We start from the raw sequence: 19,882 nt of genomic DNA, 5'->3' as shown, positions 1-19,882 counted from the left end.
TGACCTCTAAGTAACCTATCAAAAGTTGTATCACTATTAACACTTCGTTGAGACAATTGTTAGAGGCTTAAAAGAAAAACTAGAGAAGATGATGCTGAGTTATTTAAATCTTCCATGGAGGGAAATGCACTAAAAAGTCCTGTCAACCCTTTTGTACCACTTATCACTCAACTTCTCCTTCTGCTGCTGTTCTGAAGAAACATGAACAGGAACTATTATGGTGCCTTTTGCATCTGGGTCACTGCACTGCTCAAGTGGTCCCTGCCCAAGAGCACTAAATAGCACTTACAGAATTTTGTTTCAGGAGACAAGCACAAACTTATGTTTTATTACTGCTGTTGAGAGATGAGTGACAAAAACATGTATCATAGTTTGTTCCCTAAATCATGCTCTAACCACATTCCTCCTTTTTTGGCAACAACACTCAGTTGACACATGTTGTACGTTACAAGCATACAGCCCTCAAACACAGAATGTTTTTTCCTTCTCATGAGTAAGTCCAATGGGGTTTTCCAGTCTTTCAAAATGCACTTACTGCTCTATTGATTTGTTTCCACATTTCTTTCAGAATTTCACAAGGACACATTGAAGAAGAATTCTACTAAATGCACTGAAGCTATCACATTCTTCACTGCTTATTATAAGAGCTGCCTTCTCAACTGAAGCCTGATGGACAAATAAGAATTAAGAAACTATTTTAATGTAGCATCTGGCTGTGTTCCTAAATTCTAAAAGTGCCTATACATAAAAATAAAATTAAATTAAATCCTCTAGTTCCCAGTGCATAAAAAAATTAAATCTTACAGCAAAATTGCTTCTCTCTGCTCATTTAATTAAATTAGAAAGCATTCACTTTCTACATCTTTATCTGAGAACAACAAAAACAACTAAATGCAGAATAGTTTTTAACTTCTGTCAATTACTTTGTCCTTCCCAATTTGTTACCTTCGTTTACCCATCTCGTTAAGTCAAGCATTAGCATTTGGCTGCAACTCAGGCCCATGTGTTTTAACTGACTATTGTGAAATTACACAGGGCTTGCATAACTTGCATGAAACAGCCAGAGTGAGGACAGTGAGAGGAGATGTTTTCCCTCTGTCTCCTCACCAGTACAGAAGCTGCGGCAAGAAAGAACATGCTTGCATAGAGTTTCTACATTAAAGAGCGTTATCAATCTTCCATGATCTGAATTTGAGCCAAAACTAACCCCCACCACTGATATGAAAGGAGGCTTCACACATGGCAGCAGGGAAATGCTGTGCTTTCACTTGTTACTAGGAAGGAAGAACTGGTTTAGAGTGGCTTCACTTTTATCGAAAGGAGGGTGGGGTGAAAGTAAAAGACAGAAAAGGTTTATGATTTCTGTTTTGAGACAACAGCTTTGCATACCTCCAGCAATGCCTGGCCTCAAGGCAAAAATCATACTGCAGTGCTCCCAGGGCACTGAGAAACTGAGAAAATGTTCTTATTTCAAATTAATTCTCAGCTGGAGTCGAGATAAGTCCATTATAGCAAAATTGACAGCTTGACCCAGCTTTTTTCCCTAACAAGTTGATGTGGAACAATTGCTAACAGAACTTTTTAGCCATTTCAGTGGCAGTTAAGTCACTTGATGGCATCATAACAAGGGCACTGCATGAGATTTCCACTACTTAGCTTGTGTCCCAAATGAATGGAGAATAATAGAGATCTGCAAAGATGGAATCATTCAAAGGAAATAAAGCACCTTGTAAAATTTACAAAATGCTCTCAGACTTGAGTATTAACACAGAAAGCCCAAGAAAAATGAAATTCTCACAGAGTAATATTTCATAATTAAAGTTTTTTTATTTCTTCACTTTTTCTTTAATACAAAGCTTTGGCATCAGCAAATTTTATGAAAAAATAGAATGTACTAAATAATTGCTTGTGCTGCATGATCAATAAATGATGCATAAAAATAGGTGTCTCTCTCCAAGGCAATCGGCCGGAAAGCGTTTCTTCAATAGCATTCTGCTCTGCAGGGCAGAAAAAAAGGAACAAAATATTTATGTTAAAGTTAATACTTAAAAAAAATAAATTCCTGTAAAAGTAAGTTAGTGAAAAATGACTAATTATACAAAGCCAGAGCATTAAGAGACGTCTGTATTTGTCACATCATTCCTACAGAACAGCCAGAGGTCTAAGCACTTCTAAGTTTTTGAGGACACTCCATCTGCTACTGAAAACTTTCTCTAAGTGGTGCTATCCAACATTTGGGCTTTCTGGGCTTAAACCCACACTTACACAGTAATTTCTGACTGTTCCCTAGGAAGCAAGGCAAATTGTGCTGCTTCTGTTCCCTTCAAACACTGCCTAAAACTTTTCATAGTAGTACTAGAAGGGTATTTTGAGACCAAGAGAAAGCAGCTGGCTTCTTACTTTATCACTTAGACAATGTTTACTTTCATCACAACTACTAAAAAATGCATGTGTGTGTATTTATACATACACAGCTAAATATGTATATACCCACAACTCCAGAACTATTGCTCTAAATAACTGTGTTTAAGCTGTGGAAGGACATAGCAAAAAAAGGTGCAGAATATGTTTTTAGGTGAGTTTTAAAGCAGGATTTCAAGTCTTTTACTTGCATCAGCATATTATATGGCCTCATTTTTGCTACTGTTGTTTTTCAATAAGAAAACCCCCTCAGATTCCTCTTAAAACACTATCATAAGAAACACAGGGCATGCCAGCATTGCTTTTTACATGGAGAGCAGCATAAAAAGCAGGCATGCTGCTTAATAGAAAAGGCAATGAGAAGGAGCTGCCATGTATCTGGCATGATATTCAGCACAGAAAATTCTCTGTCTGGCACTGGGAAGGTGTAAGTGAAATAATAAATCTTAGCATTAGTGTCATTTTAAAGTGTCTAGAATGAGTAGTAGAAGCTAGCAGCACTTGTGGAGGCTGCTCAGATCCCAGAGGATTCAGATGAAGAGCTGCTGGGGTTAAAGGCCACAGCCAAGAACTTCAGTTACCCAAATAAGTGATTTTTGAAGCTCTGGTTTCTGGTTGTGAGTTTTCTCAAGTCTGTCTCAAGTACTCACTCAATGTGCTTGCATTTCAATTCCTATCTCTCAGAAAAGGAGCTCTCCTTTTATCAGCAGACCCTTTGTTTGTACTGAGGGAACATCACTGTGAAAACACTTTGCTGGAGGCCCAAAGTCCCTGCCAATGTGCAGCAGCTTATCCTTGCAGAAAAAACAGTTCCAGATCCCACTGAGCAACAAAAACAAGAGTTGCAAGGCAAGGCAGAAATGCAGCTGCTATCAGCGCCCACATCTGGACAACACTTTGTGGGCTCCAGCTCCTCCTCCTTCCCAAGGACTGTGCAAGTGCCCAGCAATGCAGACATTCCTGTTCTACAGCTCATCTTGCCCCATGCCCTCCCAAGCTACTTTTCCAGGCAGATTAAAGATTAACTATGTTCAGCTGCAGTTATGTTGCCAAATTGCTAATTGATGACTGCAACTTCAAGATTTTGACAAATGGAAAAAAAAATCAGTAGACATGATAGGGCTGTTTGAAGTTCTAAATGTTTTCTTCATAAAGCCCTTCTGGAATCAGCATATGAAAAGAGTAGGAAGATTTGCAAATTAGTGGTAATCAAAAATCCCTGACCAATATTATGGACCCTCCTGAAGATCATTAGCCTGAGATTGCCTAGACTTTTACACTGGAGACTATTAGACATGTTTCCATTCTACTGAGGACAACTTATACTTTTCAAATAGCAATTAAAAGAAAAAAAATATCCAAACCCCTTCTCTTATCTCAAAGAAAAAAATCCCAAAGAAAATGTTTATAAAGCTGCATTTCCCAGCTGCCTTTCTTTGGATCTCACCCCACTTCTGGTAGGGAGGTCAGCACTTTAATGGAAACTCAGCAGTGACAAGATATTCAGAGACAAAGAAAGACGTTGACACTTTGCCTTTCCAAATAAATAATTAAATTAAGATTAAACATATATCCTCAGCCCAGATATTCTGTATACCTATATGAAAATAACTAGATGTACCTAGATCTGCAGAATAGATTTATACTTGCTCACACACAGAATTATAAAAAAAAGGACTGAAAGTCATTTGCTAGGGTAATTTCTTGTCCAGCCTGCCTGGAGGGAGGCTGGGGGTTTCCATATAGGTTAAGAAAGCACAGAAGCAAGCATCACTTCATCTAAGAGAGAATAAACAGTACTGCATTCATTGCTTTCATCTCTCCCTTACCTAAGAGGAAAAAGGTAGTTTTCTATTTAAATACCATTTTCCTCCCCATCTTAGCTGAAAGTGTGCCAACCAGAAATATGGAATGTTTTGTTTGTTTTTTTAATATGAAATTTGACTATATAATTGAGTCAAAAACTGTCAAAGGTAACTGCTGGTAGTAAGTTTTGGCTCTGGCAGGTGAATTCTGAATATAGGAATTTAATGGCAGGAATCTAATGTTTACCTAGAACTGTGATCAAAAACTGACCATAAATATACTGTTTTCCCCTTTTCATGTCTCCTCTTAGCAAAGAGATTTCCTCAGACAAGCCAGCTAAATATAAATTAAGAGGAACTTTACATGTCACCCTGAAAGCTGCTGTTTACAGAGACACTCAGGGTTGAGAAAAGCAGGAAATTAATTTGATTCCTTGGAAACTACATATTTCCCCTTCTACTGATATTTATTCCCAATGTTGTCCATGACACACACCCACCCAGAAACACACAGAAACATCTGAGTATTTACTTACTCATTAGCATTCAAGCTAGCTGTGGCTTTGATGATCATGTAGCAGAGTGTGAGGGCACTGAGGAGGCCAAAACTGGCAATAATAAACCATTCTTCTGTTGACAAAGGAAAGGGAGGAAATCACTCGTGGGAGAAAGCGATGCCAATATTTCCCTCAAACACCACTGGCGGAAGGCAAGAGGCTTCTAAGCCATGACTGGCCCCAGGAGGTGAAGCAGAAGGAGGTTAAGCCACAGAGTTACTGACGGGAGAAGGCTAGCAAAGAAGAAGTGGAGAGAGGTGCAGAAAAAAAGCATGGCACAACAGTATTTCCTGGCTGAGCCCAAGGGTTAGTGATAAAGAAAAGTTACTTAACAATGTAAAGTGAAATGCAGGATCAAGGGAAAATGAAAACTCTGTCCATCCCCAGGTCAGAAAGACAACTGTCAGGTTGGGTTAGGTTGGTGAGATGCAGCTCTTTCACATAAGGACACCCAAAGTACTATCACACCTCAACTGTGTATTTGCCCCCTCCCTCCTGAATTTATGTTACAGTGTGTTATTCAAAACCCAATAAAGATCAGGATAGATTGCTCAACAGTAAAACATAACTAGTTTCCTTAATAGATATACCCACAGAAAAATAATTTCAATACTAGGGTGGACACAACACACACATATTAAATAAAAACTAATACAAAGAAGTCTATTAAAGAATGTTCACTATTCAAAATTCTCCCCAGGATCAACCTGGCCTGCAGTAACATTCAGAATACAAACACTGTTGTTGAATACAGCTTTTGGTTTAACTCCCATGCACCAAAGAATGCATGTGTTATCCATAAAATACAAACATTTCAACAGCCCTTTCTAAAGCTTTACTTTATAAACATCGACAGAATGAACCGTTGGTGGTTTTACCCTGGCATCCCATCTGTGCACAAGCAGCACTACAGCTGTGAACAGACAGTAAAAATCACCTTCTGAAAAGGCAATCAATAAAAAGTGAAAACTACAGTTTTCCCACCCATGACAAGGAAACAGCACAGCAACAGATCTGTTCTTGTTCAACACATCTGAGTGCAAGGTGAACCAGAGGTTGAACACTGGATGGCAAAGTGACTAACTGGCTTTGTGGAGAATCCTGATTTTGTATGTGGATTTTCCAATCTCAGATCAGGACCTTTCTAGATACGGACTATGTTTTTCATGCGGTGAGGTTTTTTGTTTTAATGAGACATTTACTTTGCTACAGCATCTAAAGAAACACTCTAATGAACTGCAATGGTTTCACTGCCTTGTATACATGTATACCAATGGTAGTGTCATGAGTTCAAAATCTAGATCACAGATGCACATAAACAAAATACATGTAGAAAATTAGCCTGTTGTACTGCATGGATTCTATTTTTTGCAATTCAGCCAGAAAAACAACCATGCACGGATCAAGATGAGACTGTACAGCATATGGATAACTTATGCAATTCCACACATACTGTATTTATTATAGTACTATTGTACATTAAAAATCCTATGTAAATTCCAGTCAGTGGAATTTTTCCATGCTGCTCTTATGAATAAGAGCTTTCAAGCAGCGCAGGAACAGTCTTCTGATGTTATAAAACACTTGGACAATACTCAAATGTTGGTACATCAAATGCTTCTTTAATTCACAAATTTTGTAAGAAAAAACACCTGCTAAGTGATGTCAGAATTCCAGTAGCAATGTTCTCAGGGGAAAAAATGTCTGCAGAAATAGCTATCAGCTAAAATATTTATATTTGTAGAAATTATTGCATGTAAAGTATTCTGAAGGGATAAATAACAATTTTGGCAATCCAGCTTCTTGTGCTGGTTACCAAATTCAGGAAGGTTATTTTGGTGCCATTTCAGTCCATCCAGGGTTTTTTGCACACGGATCTAAATGGATATACTATTAATAATGGAAGTGCTGGCACTGTCATACCTAGAGTTATTGGTTCCAATAAGGAGCATATGCCTCTTGCAGAGACACTGAGGTCACCTTTGTGCCTGCAGGGACATCCATCACCAGGGCTCTGCTGCACAGAGGGACACACACACACACACAGAGCACAGAAGCCGTAGGATGGTACCAGGAGGCAAAGGACACTTACTTGTCACTGCAATGTTGATCTCTCCTGACCTGGGTGTCAGCTCCCCGTCCTGTGGCAGCTGTGACATGCCCGAGGAGCGCAGGGGCTCCAGGCTGAGGGAGCTGTCGGCGCCGAAGTCGCCGAGCGCCGAGCGCCTGCTCGCCGGCTGCCCCCGCGTCAGCCTCTCCATGTCAAAGGCGACGTTATCTGTGCAGGGCACGTTGGGCTGGGCAAAAACACAGCTCTGGGTTACACTGCTGAATGCTCCATGGGCAGCACACACACACATTGAACTAAACCACTCACACACCCTTTGTTCAGCTGATGTGGCTGTCCCCAGGCCACACAAGAGAGAAACATGAATGAACAACTTCTATCTCTTCAAGAGAAGGAAGAAGCAGAAAAAAGGATTGGAATACGAGGAAGGGACTCAAGTACACTTGTAACATAGCCTATGCCTGTATGGCTTACCACAACCATGACAAACTCTGAATTCTGCATCCTCTTCTAAAAACCCAGGAATGTTATTAACTGCAAAAACAGGTCATCCACAAAATATCTGCTACTATTTCTTAGGAAATGTGCAAATTTGCAACTGACACAGCTAAAAATGGAGGCCTCATTATTCTCACTGTCTTGAATCAAAAACCACTTTAGACAGTCTCTCCATATGTTCTTTTCTTACTCTGAAAAGAGCATCACTCCCACTATGTAATTTTTCCCTCATACAGGAAAGATTAAAAAAAATCTGCTTTGAGGTTTCACTGCTATCCCTTTGTGAACTGGTCAATGAAAGCAGTCCTTGGGGATCCCATAAGACATGAACTGCTTGAGGAAACTCACTGGCCTTGGCTAGGGTGGGCTTTTAATGTGCAAATTTAAGACTGCCTACAGGAAACTACAAGAACAAGAGAATCAGAGAGTAAATTTAACATGGAAGAGTTGAAAAGACTTGAGAAAAAGGAAGATTGCAGAGAATCTAGTGTAATTCCAGTAGATAATTGACAATATATGACAATATATTCTCAACTAATAACCAGGGAATGAAGGAAAAACAATGAATCAGCACCAAAGAAATTTGTAAAAACCCCCAAATACTTTCTGAGTAAGGGCACTGGAACAGCCTTCCCCCTCTCTCCCCTACAATTCATCTTCCTATTCTGGGTCTCAGACATGGGAGGAAGAGTTCACAACCAAGCTACTTACCACAATTCCCAATGCTTTCAAAATGTTCAGTTTACACATCGGACACGTACAGTGCTCACTGAGCCATGGATCCACACAGACCTTGTGGAACACATGCCTAGAAGAACAGAGAAGACACATACATAGTTTGCAAACAATTCTATTTTACACAATGAAAACTGATAAAAATTTGGATAGTTACTTTTTTTTTAAAATTTATAATACATGCAATTCTTAGAATTGCCAGTATTCTGTGCTAATTGCAGTAGGTAATAAGAAGGAAGTAAGAAATAAATTAAAAAATATTGCTTGCTGTTGTCAACCTTTACTAGTAGCTCAATTAGGAGGAAACACTTGAAAATTTTGTTCCCCTTTTGCCCCCTTTTCCTCCCCTTTTCTTGTGGCTATGAGTAGTAGATGTAAGGTAGAACCAAGGTAATGCCATTTCCACCATAACCTTGTCTACAGCCTTGTCTCAGTTTTGATGCAGAACCTGACCATAAACTTGGTAGGAAGAGCACAGACCCTACACCTGTCAATTTTGTTCACAAGTCAGTGGAACCAACCTAAACACATTCCTGTCTGACTTTGAAAAGGCTTTTATAATTATCACATTGAAGTAAAAATAAGGCTTTCCCTGCCATCAGTATTTCTTGATATCACGAAGAAAAACACGTCCATCATCATACAATTGTCATACAAATAAAAGCAGAGGCAAACTGGGCTTTCAGAGATGGAAAGGCAAATTGGGCTCCTACTTGCACAGCAGGGAACACTGCAATAGGCAACAGTCTGAATTGCCTCCTACGTTGCATTTGAAATCTTAGTCAGATACATGAATATAAATATAAGTGTTGGGATTGATATAAATCAATATAACAAGGAAGGACTATGCAGAGACCAAAACAAAGTATATAAATTAAAGGAAGCAAAGGAAATGCCCTCCTAGCTTTTCAAAAGGCAAACTTTTCAGAGTATATTCATGGCAGGAATGGGTATCACAAGACTGTCTACCCAATATAGCTTTAGCAAATACTCATAATAACCCAGTCTGAGTAACTGCTTATGGTAATTCCTATGATAAGAGCCCTGATCCTTCATTTCCAGTGGTGCTGACTGCAGAGGAAGAAGCCAGTAAGAGCAGGCACACCCAAACACGACAGGCTGGTGATCATGACAAAGATCAGCAATTACAAGGGCTGCTTAGTCAGTGAAGAGCTGTGCTCTGGAGCCAGCAGGGAAAGGGACAGAACAAACAGGTCTTGCTATCCATCTGAGGCATCAGCAGGGTCTGGAAGAGGTGGCCATGTGTGCCCCCAGGGCAGCATAAAGCTGAGATACTCTCTGACCCCTCCTTGCTCGGGTTACAGTTGTGCTATGTGCCTCAGAAAGTTCAGCATGGAATCTGGGCATTCTTTGCTCCCTATCTCTTGAGATTTTAAAACTAAAATGAGATCAAATGAGGCATGCTACCAGACAATTCTCTTTTAAATCTCTGGAAAGCAACCTGAAACTATTAAACACGGCAATAGACACTATATAATTATTGTCTATGTCTACTCAGTCTGATGGAGGGACTAAAGAATATCAACATAGTGAAGTTCTAGGCAGCTACAGCTTTATGTCCTACCTGTACTAACTAAAGATGCAGAACTAGGGTGTAAAATAGTCAACAGAAGATGGACAGGCAGCAAAAGAATTTTGCTTTTCTTTATCCCAGATAACACAGGAATAGAAACTTAAAGAACCTCAATTAGTCACTTGCCTGTGCCCTCTAGCAAGCTGGCTACCACAAAAAACAGGGTATGTACAGTGCCTTCTGTTCAAATCATCACCCAAAATAGACTCACTTCTATTATTATTAAGTCTTAATGCATTCACTTTATTACTCACAGAACTACAGGAAACAATGTTTAGAAACTCTGGGTGATACATAAAGGTTTGAAATACTCTGAAACATAGAGAGATGCTATTTTTCTATGTTAGGCAAATGATGACTTTTATTTGCTTATATTTTAAGTCTCTGGAGTCAGTTTTTTTAATGTAGAACAAACCTGAAAAATCTAATATTTTGGGAAAGAGCAGACATCAAGACTCTGCAGAAGTATGAAAACAGCTTTATTATATCATTATTGGCTAATCAGTGCTGTAGAAGCACTCAGATCAAGAGAAGCATGCGACTGATACAGATGCCAACATGCATCCACTAAATATTGTGAGTTATTTTTAAAAGTCATTAGCACTTTGATAGATTTATATACACAGCCCAATTGTTTTTGTGACCTCCTAATTCTTTGCTTTTAGTTCCTGAATCTTCAAAGACGTTTATTAATGTGTTTCAAAGAAGTGCAGTTCTCCAAAGGTTATTGATTTAGAAAGCATGGCTCTGCCTACTACTTACACAGTTTCTCTACCTCTTAAAATGTTTGCTGATAGCATCATTGTGGCTCAGGCTCTGTCTGGATTCCTCTATTTGCAAGAGTTAAAAAGCAGTTATACAGCAATGACGACAGCAAACAATTATTTTAAAACCTCACCCTGACAAAGCAAGCCCTTGCAATTACTGCTGTCATAAACCTCCTCCATCTTCCTATTTCTGTCACTGGTATTCCAAGACCATAAACGTGACGAGTTCCCAGCGAGCTGCTCCTGGTCACGACAGCTGCTGACGCTCCCCAGGAGCCACGCTGGGGAGTCAGGTGTGACACAGCCCTGGGCTGGAGGGAGCAGGGCCAGCAGCCAGGCTGGCAGCACTGACAGAGTCTCCCATGCGGGCACAACTCCAGGCAGGTGACCTGCAGGTATTTTTCCACTCTGTCAGCACACCCCATCCAGTTGCCCTCCAGCTGGTAATAAACACCTTAACACAGACTCTTGTACAACAAGGCTTCTTTGCAGCTTTTCACAGGGGAGAAGGTGAGTTAGGAATCTCTTCTGGTGGTGTAAGGCCTCCAAATTCACACATCACAAAAGCAGAAGGGTTGAATGATTTATGAGTGCTGCTCCCCTAGAGCTCACTACCCTTCCCTGCTCTCAGTGCAGCATCCCACCAAAGGGACCTCTGCTGCTGCAAAGCAGGATTTTTGGCCACTGCTGAAGGCAGCTGCTTCCCTGGCCCTGGGGTCCAAGGCACTGCAGGAAGCAGAAAGGATGCTATCAAGACTCTATGTTAATTTGGTCTTAAAAATAAAAAGTTTGCAGCAGCAAGTCTGAAAATCTGGTTTAGTCACTTTTGTCACTTTCCTCCTTCTTGCCCAGGACAGGAATTAAGACTTTTGCTCAAAAGCCACTTATTTTGTAGTATTTGCTACGCTTTTAATTATTTTCCTACCTTATTAATTCCTTCCTTCCTCCTTTGGCCACCTTTCTGCCCTTCCCAATGTCATTTTCTGTTCTTCTCTAACCTGTTACTTCGCTCTCCCTTTCCCTTATCTTTCACTAATCCTTCACACTACCCACTCCTGATCACTTTTCACCTAGTGCCTTCTCAGCCCCTAGATACAACAGTGTGATGGTAGAATAAAACTATCTGAATAAGGAAAATTGTCCATGAGGTTTGTCTTTTGCTAGGATCCCTCTGACATTTGCTTCCTCTACTTACTTTTCACTTATATAATGACATTCACAAAAGACACATTCCTCAAACTTGGAAGCCACCTAAAATAGGTGGCTGCTTGTCCCTCTGTGCACTAAAGCTATAGGTATGGCCATAGACTGCTGGTACTGAACATCTCTCTTTGAAGCATAAAATGAACTACTGCAAACAATGCACTTGAATTTCTACAATTTTCACTCTAGTTTATTTTAAAATTTGCCACAGTTTCGTGTTTTGCTACAGAATTTTAGGTGCAACTTGCTCAGCTGCTGTAGATTTTGCCTACTGCTTGTCAGCCCAGACCAGATTTCTCTGCTGAAGCACAGTGTGACAGGACATACTTAACTGAGGAGAACAACTGTGCTACTAAAGAGAAAGGCTACTTTTAAATTGATGAAAGCAGCAAAGATGTCACATGTCAGTGATTCCAGCTGTCTAATGATTACAGCTTCCCCAACAAGCACAGTAAGAACTTCTAGCCTTTTATTTGCTTCCTCTTGGTCAAATAATTTTCTCCATGGTTTTCTTGCAATTCATCTTCTCATCTGGCTTAGAAACTCTTCTAGGCTTTGTTTTATTGTCTGTGTGCTGTTTGGTTTTTGGTTTGTTTTTTTTTCTTTTAACTAACATTGATTGCATGCTGCACTAAAATGGAAGGCTGAAATATGAGGAAGTAGAAAGAAGTTAAACCTCCATAACAAGATTTGGGGAAAAGCATCTCAGGCACTGAAAACCGAAAAATCTCACATGGAATCTAAAATTTATTTGGCCCATCTTTGAAGATACTAGTTGGCTTTTCATCTACAAGTACAAAAATGTCTTGTGAAAAGCATCCATCTCACTGTTTGTGTCTAGCCTAGACAGTTTTGCACTTAGCTTAAAAGCTGAGGTGCAGCAAATGAAAAGTGAGATGTAAAAAAGAAGTAGAAAGCGAACATAAAAGTTGTCATACAGCCTTTGGCAGGAATGAAATCTGAGCCTTTGCTGACCTTACGTTCTTGTGAAAAACAGAACAGAAAATGATCTGTACAAGAGCCTTGATCTCTCCTTTACATGGGAAACTGCACTGGGGCAGGCTGTGCTGAGGTGGCAGCCAGGTGCACCTGCATGCAGCTCCCTGAACAGCTGCAACTATCCCCGAGAGCCCAGAGCTTCCTGTCTGCAGGACTGCAGCTCAACAAAGGTGTCAGAAGAAAAAGGTCTTTCTTTTTAATTTAAAAAATAAATCAATGATCACCTTGTTTAAATGGTCTGGATATCAGCAACATATCCACTGCTTGCACAGGGGCAGTTCTTTAACTGGCTTTTAATTCCAGCTCTGCCTTGTGCTCAGTGGGAACAGATGTTTTCCTCCCACGAAGACTCATTTTCTCTTCACTGGCAAGGACCTCCTCCTGGCCTTTGCTCAGTATCAGGAGAAAGGCACAGAGGAGTGGGACTTGTGACCTTTCATTCCATGTCCTTGAGCCTCACAGTAGCGCTACACAAGACACACTTTCTTAAGAGGCAGTTTACAAAACAATCATCTCAGTGGTCCAAAACTGGTGTGCAGTTTCCAGAAGTTCCTCCTCTAATTTCTGAATTACCTTCTGCAGAACATATCCAAAGAGCAGGGCTTAATTCACCTATACAAGCTTCACTTGAGATTGCAATAGATGATGTAACTCTGAAATCTTTACTTTACACTCAGGAGTACATTTTTCAGAACAAGAGTACATCGGTAAAAATGACCAAATTGTAAAAAAGAAATGCACACATCCACATGATCAAAAGCTCCCAAATCTTTTCAATCTAAACTCTTCTATTCTTGAATATTTTAATGAGAATTTCTAAATGATTAGTTGTAGGGTATTTTAGCTGAACAACACTGAGAATCTAAAACAGGTCATTGTTTCCTGCTGTTCTAGCAGTAAGAAACAGAGAACAGTAAACTGAATTAGAGTTTTGGCTACACATATTTTGATCAGTAAGATATAAAATGATACTGTTTTCCTTTTATGATGATGGAAATGCCCTGCACATCAGAAGATATTAATGATATTCAGAAGAGCCTCCAGGAGGATTTATAAGACCAATAATGAGCTCTTATGTGCTGCTGCTGCCTGACTGGAGATCGACTCCAACACATGACTTTGCTACTTCTGGATTATCATGCAGACCCATTCATGTACCAAGCACAAGCCAAGTTACTGGATCTGGCAGCACATATACAACCTAATTTACATGTTTTGTGTCTGGAGATGAGGAGAAAACTTTTCATTTCAGAACACAAGGGAAAGATGTCCTTGGTAATGCTACCAAAATGTATGATTCATCAAAATCAACCACGGAGTGGAAAAGTATTTAAAAGCATTTCTCAAAGGAAAATGTCCCAAAACAACTCAAGAATGGAATTGGAATGGAAGCAGACTAAAAACCTGTAAATGTCAACACCATGCTATAAAAGGGGGAAGAAGTTGTCACATTTTAAGCAGTAATGCAGAATCACCAGCAAGTACAAATCTTCAGACACGAGCCAAGATCACACTGCATTGAAGAGACCAAAGAGAGATGACAGCACAGTGGCTGACTAATGCCAGGTGGTATGAAGGTTGCAAAGACTGCATTTCCATTCCCTACAGTTTGAGGAACCAGCAGACAGCTGTTTCACATCTACAGTACAGAATACTGCAGCTGTACCTGGCTTATTATACTGAAGTGCTTTGAGTCTGCCCATCACTTGGTCCTTAAACCTGCACTCCTTCCCCTCACTGCAATCTCAATCGCTCCACTGCCAATATCTTTAATATAATTCTGTTTAATCTCCACTGTCCTAACACCTTCACACCTTCTGGCACCACAGTCTAAAATAAAGTGGCTGTTATTAGGACTGGAACATCCAACAAATGCATTTGTGAATTACAATGCATCTATTACATGAAATGAAACAAAAGAACACCAAAAGAGAATAGTTTCCAAACAAAGCAACTTTATTATCTTACTTGCATGGCAAAATGCGAACAACATCGTTCTGCTTGTAACTCTCAATGCAGACAGCACAATGATCAAAGTCTGGGTCTGTTTCCTAAAATGAATAGAATGAGAATTCAAGTCAAGAGTTGAGGCTATGACAAATGTCAAAGTAGTTGTGACTAGTACATGAACTGCACTGTGCCAAGTGGCTGTTACTAAATTATAAACCCAATGACTGGATTATTAAATCCCAACATGACTTAAGCAAGAAAAGCATCTCATACATGCAAAACTCCCCCTTCTTGGAGCTGGTAAATCATCATTTGATACATAAGCTAAGGCCTAAGGTGATTTTAATGTTCAGTGAAATTGTTATAAAATAGAGTGGAGATTTTCCTAATTTCCTTCTTTTTACTTCCAGCTTAGAGCTAACAATTCGATTTTATTCAGTTTTTTTTTGTTTGTTTGTTTTGGCAGAATAAGAATTCTGGGGCTCATTTTCACAGCCAGAACGAGCACACTTTACTTAGTGCAGAGTAGTCCACATTTGTGGCTGCTGCTTACTTGAAGAATTATCAAACTTCTTACCGAGATGTGAATATGAGGATCACTGATTGACCAGCTCCTCTCTTTTCTGTTTTCCAGAAGTTATGATTTTTTAAAACTATATTTTTAAGTATATTTTAAAATTCCAAATGAAAAAGGCAGGACTTCATTTGTATACAGATAGACCATCAACAAGACATATTTAAAATGTTTGGGCCTGTGACACAAAACAGGCTGTGCCTTTTCTTAGTTCAACTTCATTATTCTTTTTCATGCCAACCAGCTACAAGCCAGACACCAAGAAAGAGACCAGAGCAAGGTCAAAGCCACTCCTGGTCAGCACCAGCCAGGGCTGCACACAGAGAACCCTGATGGCTTCTCTGAGGAAGAAAAGGTTTTTCCCACTCTGTTCACCTGCACATGCACCTCATGCTGTCTGTACTGCAACCTACATAGCACTTGCCAGTTCTCACTTTTTGCTGTCAGGACAACAGCATTGTTCTACATGCAAAGATTCCTCTAATTTGTATGTTCTCCAATTCCAGGAAAGGTTTAGTGCAGTGGCCTGTTCTGAAATAGAACTATATAGGGAGGGAGGAAGAACATAAAGACATTTTCTCTGCCTTCTCTCTGGAAGCAAATTTTCCTATCACTTCCTAATCTCCCACTGTTGATAGTGTTGATAAGAAAGAAAAAAGGAATCACAATAAAAAGGTCCTAAGACATAATATTTTAAAAATCAAATCATAGCCAGAATTCCCCTGTCTTTTGAAAATCAAAGCTAAAAGTTAAGCAGGATTAAATAACTATTTTTTCCTTTCAGAATGAAAACTAAAGCAATATTGCTCACAAAAATGGAAAAAGCTTAGGACATAACACACCATATATTTTAGTTTGTATACTAGCAAGAAACATTCTTAGAGTAACTTTGACTGAAATACCTCTTTATGCTCCTCCTTAATTTACTGAATAGTCATATTTTACTTAAGAGATTATCTTCAATTACCTGTCTTTTAAATTTATTTTTCCTTTATAGAACTTACATATGATAAAGTTCTAAGCTTTATAATTCCACATAAACAATGCTAGCCCTATGTTCTCATGCCAGGACACCCTCCCAGTCAGCCAGCACACAAAACCACCCTCAGTCACAGTTGCCAGATGGAGTGCAAATAGTATTTAAGCAAGGGAAACCTCTTTGAAATATACAGACTTACAGCACACATCAATACTAACAGTTACACAAAATATTGTGTCACAGGACAAAGTAAGCCTCCAACAAGGAAGGCAAAGTCAGAAATCAAAAACAAAAAGAAAAAACTGAGATTGTTTCCCAGAAAACAATTAAACATGATGCTGAAGTTTATCACGTTGAAATCTTATTATTATTATACCTTATCACCTTTCTTTACTGTCCTGGTTGTCAATTTACCAATGGCTTTCTTGGCAGCATCTCCAAGACGACGCTAATAAAGTGACAGAGAAGAGAACACAAATTAACCCTGATAAACAAGCTTCATTAGTGTCCTTTATAATGACTTATTTGGACTCAATAATACCATTGCAATACACACTATGGCAGCAGGCCAACACATAAGGTAAAATGCAAACACAGCAAAGCACAGAGATTCATCAGGAAGGAAAAACAGCCAACAACTGGATCCTCAAATGCTCTCCACAAGCATGGAGATAAAACTCACTGACTGTGTAGAAGTCCACAGAAGTGAATCAACATTGATGTGCAAAACTAATCAAACCCAGGTTGCAGGACAAAAGCTGAAGCAATGTCCCCTCCCAATGATTTCCATTATATTTTGTTCATACTGATTTTTATTCAGTGTACTGTAATATATTGCTTGCTCTCTTAAGCTTGAATTATTTTTATATTTCCCCTCTGAGTAGGCTGATCTTATTCTGAGATGCAGTGTAACCTAGTTTCTCTCTTGCTATTATCCAAAACCACCAGGATCTCATAAAAGAAAAAACTGATGGGTCACGAAATCTAAATTACCCAATACAGACTTAAATAAAGCTGAAATTAATACTGGTTAGAAGATAACCTCAATTTGAATGCAAAAGCCAAATTATTTTTTCCTGTTTATGCTGCTTTATGACCACCACAGCTGGATGAAAGGAGCCTTTTCTGACATTCAAGTGCTGACTCCTAAGGAAATGCCCACTTCTCAGCCAATAATGAACTGTTTAGCCACGGTTTTCCCACTGGGGTCCCAGAGACAGGCACTGAATGAAACAAAGATTCTGTCATCTTCCTTCAGGGACATGAGACATCAGTTTGCAACTGACTTAAAAACCAGAAGTTATGTATTTCCTCTTCCCTCTCCAACCTGAACTAAGTATTCTGCCTTTGAAAGGGAAGAGCTGCTTCTGAGAATGTAGCTCTCAAAACCTCTCCTGCAGCCTGCAATGAATGTGTGGGGTTTAGTGCCCACTATTAATAAAACTGAACCCCAAATCCTTCATAAGGTGTGTCCCCTGTATCACACATTTCCTCACATGCAAACTGCAGTGAAAGTTGCTTTTATGTGAAAAACACAATGAGCTCAGAAGTCTGTATCACAACTGACTGTACCACTTATTCTAGAATTACATAAGCGCTTTTCTTCCTTGTGGTTTTCACAGAACAGCAGCTCTTATTTTATATTTTTTAGAGCAAGGATTTGAAAAAAATCAGATACACAGTTCCAGCTACTGAAGTACATCCATGTAGGAAGGACAGCATCAGAAGCATGGGATGGGAAATGATACGCTTCCTAAAGGCAGAAATCTCACCCTAACTTCAGTATGTGAGAATTTGGTCAGTTTAAGCAGATCTAAATTACATGTCCTGGAACAAGGATATTAGCCTGAGTACTTAATGACACACAACACACTGGGCACACTGCTGGAGTAGATAACCATTGCATAACCAAAAGTGTCATTACTAAGAGAGGAAGGAGGCTGAAATGGCATTTAACTTAAATGCTCAACTCTACCAGCTAAGTAAATGTGGGTAGTATCTATATTTCGTTCTACTGCATGTGATTGTATATGCACTACAAGAAATTTTAAAGATTATTTTCCCATTGAAAGCATAATATTTCAGCAGAACTTTCCCAACATATTGAAGTTCTTTTACATAAATAAATTTGCTAAATAATAACTTCCATCTCTTCCGTTTAAGAGGTCAATCTCTTCCATTTTCTAATTTTAACAAATACTCTTTCATGCTAACACTGGAAATGCTCAGGATTTCCTATTTTGCCAAGTTAGGGCACAGGCATACAGCACATGCTTGCCTTTAAAACCCACAACTGTCTGGATGAAAAAGGCCACTCCCACATGCAAAAGAGTTTCACACCTCCACCGGAAATGCACAAGAATAATGATGTGAAATGCCAATATCTACTTGTGTTATCTACAAAAGACACCAAGTTTTTGATGGCTTTGATTTAAAAACCAGAAAAACTTGCACCTTGACATAACTTAAAAACAAGATCATAGCCTAAACCAAGTTATTTAATCACTAACAGTGCTGTCTTTGTGAAAGCTCTCAAAGCTCTTTAAAAATAAGCTGTAGCTGTCGCCACCTTCTTATTAAAGTTTAATAAGCTCAGCTTTTTAAACCACATAAAATTTTCATCAAGTTTCTCCTGACCTTTGTAAAAATCTAAAGAAAGAAAAAAGGTCATAAGAGCCCTTTCCCAATGGAGCAACTGTTTTGAAACGTGGACATTTGGAAGGAGCCTAGAGCCATGTAGGGGATAGAGAAGGCACAATTTAGTATTCCACAGACATTCATTAAATTACAGTTATATTTAAACTTTCACCATCCCAAGGGACCACACTAAGTACCAGCTACAGTGTGGTCATTTAAGAATGACATCCTTAGGAAAATCTACAGGATGCCCAAGGGACCTGCAGCATCAGACACTATTTATAGTAGCTGAAAAGGAAATCCTGTGCCACAGCAGAGGCTTCGTAAGTTTGAATTTGTTTTAGATCTGACAAAAAAACAAAGAACTGACCCACAGTCAGCTGCTGTGTATCAGCTGTAATTTGGGGAAGAGGGGGGACAGTTACTAGAGGTCAGGAGGTTTCTAAGTTAGTCTTGACAGAGAGGCAGGGCAAAGAGAGCCCTGTGGATTTCCTGAGCTTTACTGACCCTTCTCAACAAAAGCCAAGGCACACTATGGAGGGTCATTAAGTGCACTCCAGTAAAACATTTACTCCTAAAGTTTATCTGTGTTTGAGTTGACAACTTGATTTAGTCTAGATGTCTGGATATGGTAATACATAACTCAGTTCTTAAACAAATAAAGAGTTGAAAAAGAATATAAGAAAAGCATATTGGACAAAATTTTGGTTAAAATATATTAGGCATAATTAGGCAGGAGAATTAGGCACTCCTTACTAAGGGTGGTCTCAAATAAAGTTGAAAGTTAACACAGACTTCTAAGCAGCTCTACACCTTAGTTTTTTTTACTCTACCATTCATGACAAATTATGGTTTGGAAATACTTCTGTACAATTTCTGAATTACCTTAACTATTACAGAACATATCACTAAGAGCATGGAGAGAATTAGTAACATTTGCTCACTACACAAGTTGATTCACAATTTAACTTTCCTCCTCATTCCCAACATACATTCAGTATACATTACTCAGCCAATACAGAATCCATCTTACTTTTGAACTTACACAAACCAAAACTCAAGTATTTTGCTTCAGTTTTACTCCTTCTGTCATGT

At 39.2% G+C, this 19,882-nt stretch overlaps 1 protein-coding gene across 1 annotated transcript in view; it reads right to left on the bottom strand.

Annotated features, from left to right (window-relative positions):
- Positions 1–1,802: 1,802 nt before the first annotated feature.
- Positions 1,803–19,882, bottom strand: part of RNF130 (ring finger protein 130) — a 42,480-nt gene continuing 24,400 nt past the window's right edge. Inside the window, exons 4-9 of the mRNA XM_056502154.1 lie at positions 16,527–16,598; positions 14,616–14,698; positions 8,061–8,157; positions 6,876–7,080; positions 4,763–4,856; positions 1,803–1,997 (exon numbers count right to left, since the gene is read on the bottom strand). Of these exons, the coding sequence (XP_056358129.1) occupies positions 1,982–1,997; positions 4,763–4,856; positions 6,876–7,080; positions 8,061–8,157; positions 14,616–14,698; positions 16,527–16,598 (567 nt within the window). The 3' untranslated portion in view covers positions 1,803–1,981. The remainder of the gene's footprint in view (positions 1,998–4,762; positions 4,857–6,875; positions 7,081–8,060; positions 8,158–14,615; positions 14,699–16,526; positions 16,599–19,882) is intronic.

Source organism: Oenanthe melanoleuca, chromosome 13 (genome assembly GCF_029582105.1).
Source record: "Oenanthe melanoleuca isolate GR-GAL-2019-014 chromosome 13, OMel1.0, whole genome shotgun sequence".
Taxonomy (NCBI): Eukaryota; Metazoa; Chordata; class Aves; order Passeriformes; family Muscicapidae; genus Oenanthe; species Oenanthe melanoleuca.
This window is presented reverse-complemented; position numbering and strand designations above follow the sequence as displayed.